The sequence below is a fragment of the Oncorhynchus mykiss genome, chromosome 13 (genome assembly GCF_057628025.1).
Source record: "Oncorhynchus mykiss isolate SJ-2025 chromosome 13, ASM5762802v1, whole genome shotgun sequence".
Classification (NCBI taxonomy): Eukaryota; Metazoa; Chordata; class Actinopteri; order Salmoniformes; family Salmonidae; genus Oncorhynchus; species Oncorhynchus mykiss.
The window spans coordinates 38,005,198-38,012,028 of NC_143034.1; the positions used below are offsets into that span (position 1 = coordinate 38,005,198).

At 40.8% G+C, this 6,831-nt stretch overlaps 1 protein-coding gene across 1 annotated transcript; it reads left to right on the top strand.

Moving 5' to 3' along the window:
• The first annotated feature begins 446 nt into the window (after positions 1–446).
• Positions 447–4,576, top strand: rrp36 (ribosomal RNA processing 36). Its single transcript, XM_021557384.3, has 8 exons — positions 447–617; positions 1,175–1,613; positions 1,977–2,109; positions 2,457–2,523; positions 2,837–2,941; positions 3,153–3,230; positions 3,364–3,481; positions 3,882–4,576. Exons 1-8 carry the CDS (start codon positions 615–617, stop codon positions 4,016–4,018), a joined length of 1,080 nt encoding a protein of 359 aa, XP_021413059.2. The 5' UTR covers positions 447–614; the 3' UTR covers positions 4,019–4,576.
• Positions 4,577–6,831: the final 2,255 nt, after the last annotated feature.

Here is a 6,831-nt window from a genome sequence, read left to right on the forward strand (position 1 = left end):
CTACAGCACAACATGTCACATGTTTATATCATATTTGACATAAGTGGGTTATGTCACATTTGATAATGGTGATTGTCACACAGTTATGCCACAATAATGAAGCCTGTATAATGCATGACATACGGTTATAGATTATTTGTAACACATTCATGTAGTGTTTATGAAGGCATTATGAAGCCTTTATAAACTGAACATCATTTAAAGCGGGGGTGTTTTTTTTTTCACTCTGCAAGTGAGCCTACCTACCAATGAGAATGACAAAAAAGTTTGAGCAGTGTTGTCCAATTTTATCGAGAATAAAGCTCTGAAGTGGATCGGGGGATGATCAACACATTCTTGTTAGTATAGACAGAGAAAGGTGCCTTGAATTAGAAAATGTCAGCATTGTAACAAGGTCAAATTTAAGGTAACACATACATCTTTGGGCCCGCGTCTGCCTGTATCTCAATACCTATTCAACAGTGCCCCCCGTTGGTCGATTAAATATTGCACGGGAATCAGTCAGACTCAGAGTAGCTAGCTAGCTAACAGTACACAACTAAAACCCACGTGGATAACATCTTGGGCTGGTTGCTATTATAGTTCGTTTCTAAGTTAGGATCGTCGTTCATATAATGGTAAGTCGTTAACGTACCTACTTAACTCTTTCGCCAAAAACAATACCGTGTTACATTCACCGTTGTTGTTGGTTTGACTTTTTATTGCAAGCTAGCCACTATAGCTAACGTTAACTAGTAACATTAGCCATGCAAGACAAGGCCTCTCTAAAGCCTGGTACTCGAGTTGTGTTCTATTCGGGGGGAGAGTGAACGCCGGGGACTTGCGTTGAGAGACATTATTTCTGGAGTGGCTTTCCAATGTAACGCACGGCAATTTGTTTTAGGGGTTTTATGTAACCTTTTTCAGCATAGGCAGGTGAGCCAATCAATCACATTGATTTATAAAGCCACCGTTTCTAAGGAGTCAAAATAGGCGTGCTGTTTCTGGTACCTGTTTGTCTACGTGTTGCTAGAACGTGCCTCATAGCAACATGTTATGTGTAGAGGTGTTTCACCCTTTGTGTTATTGTTTCAAATCGACTATCTCAAAGTAGGCTACCTAAATCTATTTCAGGCCCCATACACTTTGTAAGCGAGTGAGCTAAGGCTTACAACTCCTATGTGTCTTTTCACAGTCCACAATGTCCTCCGGGCACCAGAAAGCAACTATGAAGCGAAAGCAACATCAAGAAGTGGCTGTCACTGTGTCTAGGTTGGATAACAAGTCAAAAAAGACCAAAAGTCTGTCAAATAAAGCCCCTGACAGTAGTGGTGAAGACTCTGAACTGGAAGAAAACTTTGCCTTACTCAGTAAAAAGAGCTCCTCAGGTATGATCGAGGAAGACCAGGAAGAGTCTGAACGAGAGGAAGAGGAGTACAGTTTGAGTGGTGGAGAAGCTCTTGAGGATGCCAGTGAAGAAGAGGCTAATGATGAAAATGCAGAGAGTGATGGTGTTGACCAGACAGGTTTGGGTAGTGACACTGAGGACTCTGAGGATGTCGATGATGACGCAGAACAACCGGAATCGGTAAACAGCAGTGGTGAAATACAAACACAAGACGACATTAAAAAAGGTAAATCGTAAGCATAGTTTCATTCACTGCAGTTGATCTCCCAGGAACAAATGTCAAGGTATTTTATTTATTTAACCATTATTTAACTAGGCGAGTCAGTTAAGAACTAATTCTTATTTACACTGACGACCTAAAAGGTCTATAGGATAGTTTGGTGTGTTCTCCATCTCATTTATGAAGAACAAATCCTATATCCATACAGAACTATAACTATACAATTTGTAAGCAAATGGAAATGGTCTGCATTTGAAGTTTCAATTTATAATTATACATAATAAGGTTATAAAATATTCTCGACTAGTGAAATGTCATGTATTCTAAGCGAGCCAGTGAATCCTTCATTTTTCTTAATGGCTTTTACAGAGCTTTCAACAATGTCTTTTGAGGACATTATGAAGCTTCAAAACAAGGTGGGGACAAAGGTCTATAATGAAATAGCCTACGGAACAACCAAGGCAAAACAAACTCCCACAAAGAAACGCCTCAACAAGAATAGGTAATGTCCAATTGTCTGTTCACCTTCATGCATTAGAATAAGGCCATTCCAATAGCTGAGTTGGAGCATTAGGTTACCATCTGAAGATTATCTGAAGTGGTCTGATGAGGGTGCAATTGTTGTTTTGTAAACCAATCGGTCATGCGATTCATTCTAGTTTTTTTTTCTAGCACTCTAAATATGTGTTATGGGTTTTTGATTCCTTTATGAACCTCATTTTTATTCAGTATCTGTATGTGTTGAGTGTAAGTCATTTTGGAGAAAATCTGTTATTTCTTTACTGTGGGGATGGTGTATGTATTTAAACTCCTAACAATCCTTTCTCATGTGTTGTTTTTCTTTTTAAGGCCCATGGAGATATCAGCCAAGAGGCCAGCCCCTTTTCTCAGACAAGTAGTTCCTGTCAAGAAATCAGTAAGGCACTTCTGAAGTATTTTGTAGATTGACATCTCCATCTCTTGCTTTTTTGCTTTTGACCTCTCAAACCATCTTGTTGCATGCTGTCTTTTATTTATTTAACTAGGCAAGTTAGTTAAGAACAAATTCATATTTACAATGACGGCCTACTGAGGAACAGTGGGTTAACTGCCTAGTTCAGGGGCAGAACGACAGATTTTTACCTTGTCAGCTCGGGGATTTGGTTGCTGGACCCAACGCTCTAACCACTAGGCTAACTGCCGCCCCAGGTGTAATTGTAATTGTCTGTCACTTTCCCCTTCCCCCCCAGGTGTCAAGAGATCCTCGATTTGACGATCTGTCTGGTGAATACAAACCGGAGATCTTTGAGAAAACATACAGATTCATCAACGACATCAAACAGCACGAGAGAGATGTGTGAAAACGATCAATTCTAATCAGTCCATATTTGTCTAGTCCATATCCGTCCGTTTTACATTTTAGACAACATACATTTGAAATAGGACTTGTTTTGCATTATCTCTTGTACAACATGGTCCTGCTTGTCCTCAAGATTTTTTACATTTGACGATCACTGAATTTAATTGTGTTCATTCTTTGTGGTGTGTGTATATATATATATATAGGTAGTGCAGAAGAAGCTCAAGAAACCACTAAAGAGCAACCAAAAGAAGGAGAAACTTCAGTTCCTGTTGAAAAGAATGGTGAGTTAATTGCTGAACACACAACCATGCAAAGAATGGTGAGTTAATTGCTGAACACACACAACCATGCAAAGCAGTTTTAGAATGAGGGCTTCTTTTCTATATAATTCACCCGATTCCTTCTCATATTCAGGAGAACCAGGAGCGGGCCCGGAAGAGCCGGGAACAGCAGCGTGAGAAGGAGCTAGAGTTCAAGAGGAAGCAGAGAGAGATGGCGGGCCAGGGACTGAAGCCTTTCTTCCTCAAGAAATGTAAGTTGGGATGTAAAGCATGACATTCTATTCTATTTCTTGTACTCTGAAGCCTATTTATTCTTCTCTATAGACATTATTTTTCTATGTTGTAAAGCTCTTAACTTCAGCTATGGTACAGTTCTAGAATCAAGGCAACAACAATGCAATATTGTTGAACCCCTCAGAATTTGCCACTAGACTATAATACATTGCTGTACCCTGTTTGGTTGGGTGGGGAATCTCTTATGTTTTTTTTTCACATTGTAAATCAGAGATATTACAATGGAATAAGAGACTGTATCGCTGTCCAAACGCCATCTTCATTGACCACAAGACTCTGGTTGTAGAAATGCCATTACGGTGAAAGCGCAGATAGGATACTCAAAAACCTTACTCTGCTCTCTTAACCCTCTCACAGCTGACAAGAAGAAGCTGGAGCTGGCGGAGAAGTACAGCGAACTGAAGAAGAGCGGCAAGCTGGAAAACTTCCTCAGCAAGAAGAGGAAGAGGAATGCTGGCAAAGACCGCAGGAAGCTGCCTTTCCAGCAGAAGTGACTGTCCTGAAACTGGCCGAGGAACAGTCTTGCTCTTTTGTTTGTCCTGATGATGATGATGATGATGGTGGGACATTTTGGTCTCAGAAGCTGTCCCAGCAACAATTTACACTGCTTTGTTTTTACTAAGGGCCAATCTACCCAGGGGCCGCTCTTCTATCTTGAGATTCATGTGAGTAACTGAACTGGTCTGAATCCCATTAACAATGTATGATTTATGTGAGAGTCTAAGATGCTTGCATGCATCTTAAGTTTGGACTGAGCCAATAAGGTTAGGAGAGGGCTGACAGAGACCGAAGGGCCGCATTCGCTTGGCTATCATGGCCATGGAGGTGTCCCATGGGAGAGGACTTAATCACAACTACGGTATATTATCTAGTACTTCATATCGTCTTCCCGTATTTGCTCACCGGCGAGGAATTTCTGAAAGCAGACTGTTGATTTTGTATGTTTTTATGAGGACTTCCAATACAAATACGTATGGTTTGTATTTATGATGTTATTTCATTGGAACATGCAGAAGGGTCATTTTTGTATTAAATATATACGTCATTGCCAATATCATGAGTGTCAATCCTCTCCTCAACCAAACCTAGCATCTATGTTATGATCATTCATTGACAAACTTCGTTGGATGGCACTTAGTGGGGAGAACAAGTATTTGATACACTGCCGATTTTGCAGGTTTTCCTACTTACAAAGCATTTAGAGGTCTGTAATTTTTATCATAGGTACACTTCAACTGTGAGAGACAGAATCTAAAACAAAAATACAGAAAAATCACACTATGATTAAGTAATTAATTTGCATTTTATTGCATGACATAAGTATTTGATACATCAGAAAAGCAGAACTTAATATTTGGTACAGAAACCTTTGTTTGCAATTACAGAGATCATAGGTTTCCTGTAGTTCTTGACCAGGTTTGCACACACCCTCCATACAGACCTTCTACAGATCCTTCAGGTTTCGGGGCTGTCGCTGGGCAATACGGACTTTCAGCTCCCTCCAAAGATTTTCTATTGGGTTCAGGTCTGGAGAGTGGCTAGGCCCCTCCAGGACCTTGAGATGCTTCTTACGGAGCCACTCCTTTGTTGCCCTGGCTATGTGTTTCGGGTTGTTGTCATGCTGGAAGAACAAGCCACGACCCATCTTCAATGCTCTTACTGAGGGAAGGAGGTTGATGGCCAAGATCTCGTGATATATGGCCCCATCCATCCTCCCCTCAATACTGTGAAGTCGTCCTGTCCCCTTTGCAGAAAAGCATCCCCAAAGAATGATGTTTCCACCTCCATGCTTCATGGTTGGGATAGTGTTCTTGGGGTTGTACTCATCCTTCTTCTTCCTCCAAACACGGCGAGTGGAGTTTAGACAAAAAAAGCTATATTTTTGTTTCATCAGACCACATGACCTTCTCCCATTCCTCCTCTGGATCATCCAGATGGTCATTGGCAAACTTCAGATGGAAGGCTGTGTTGCCCAACAGAGTCCTTTGTCCTTTGAAGAATGTATCTGCTGGTAAATTGGATACGTTGTAGTAACATCGTTGTGTGGTAGACGGGATACTCTGTCTGTTCTTTCCTAGCCCACGTTTGCAGCTGCTGTTGCTAACTCAACGGCTAGGAGGTATCACTTCTGTAGTGAATAAGATTTCAAAGTTCATACCATTCGCAACCAAAGCTCACGCTGAGGTTGGCTTCGTTCTGTAGTTATTATCTGAACCATTCTGACATCGGACCGTCGTCCTCACATCCTCGGAACAGGAGGTTACATTCTCTAAATAGTGGAGGGAGAAGGGTGTGTTTTCACAGTTTTATAACCCATGTCTCTTCACAGGGGCGGGCCACTGATTGAGAAGAGCCCTAACCTTATGAAAACCCAAATCTCTAATTTGGAAGCTAAAATTACATTTCATCTCTTCACCAATAATTTTATATTCAAACATTTAAATTGAACAACTACAATGTGCAGACTTTCCACTGTAGAGTTTGTCATCCTATCATTGATGAGAATGTCTCAGATGACAACCGAACTGACATCATATTCATTAAGTACCAACGCATATGTTCAAGTGGTCGGATTACCAGAATATGGTTAATTTCCCCCCACCTTCTGATGTTCCCAGAATCTCTATGTTTACCAAAGGATTTTCAAATGTCAAATCAGTAGGGTAGAGAGAGGAAAAAGGGGGGGAAGAGGTATTTATGACTGTCATAAACCTACCCCCAGGCCAACGTCATGACAGTATAATTTAATAATTGAGTCCTTGTAGTTTACGTAACTGTTTCCCATGACAGTGTAGAAGTAGTAACGACTTGTCAGTAGATGACAAGGTTGTAGGCCTGTTCAAAGCACTGAACATCTGTTACCTTCACATTGTGTTATCTGGATCAGATTGACCCCATCCTTTTCTGAAAAACTCATTCGGAACGATTGATCTGATCCTGGATTGCAAAATAGGGGATTACAGAATCTGGATCATTCTTTGACAAAGTAAAAACAATTAAAAACGAGGTCCTGACAGGTCACTTCCACCCTCAACTGCTTTCTGACTTCTTCACAGACTGAACCAATTGGACCATTGGTAAATGATTTTGAAAGGAGGAGAACATGAGGTTAGTCTGCAGAATGATTCCCTATTGTTGTGATTGCCACTGCTCTAGGACACGGGAGTTCAAATACTATTTGAAATATCAAATACTAAGGCTGTTCTTGATTGAGCCTGCCTGTTTTAATGGAACCAGTGATCCCAAAAGTACAAACTCCAGGCAGGCTAAAGCCAACTCTGAAATAATTTGAAAGCTTTCAAATTGT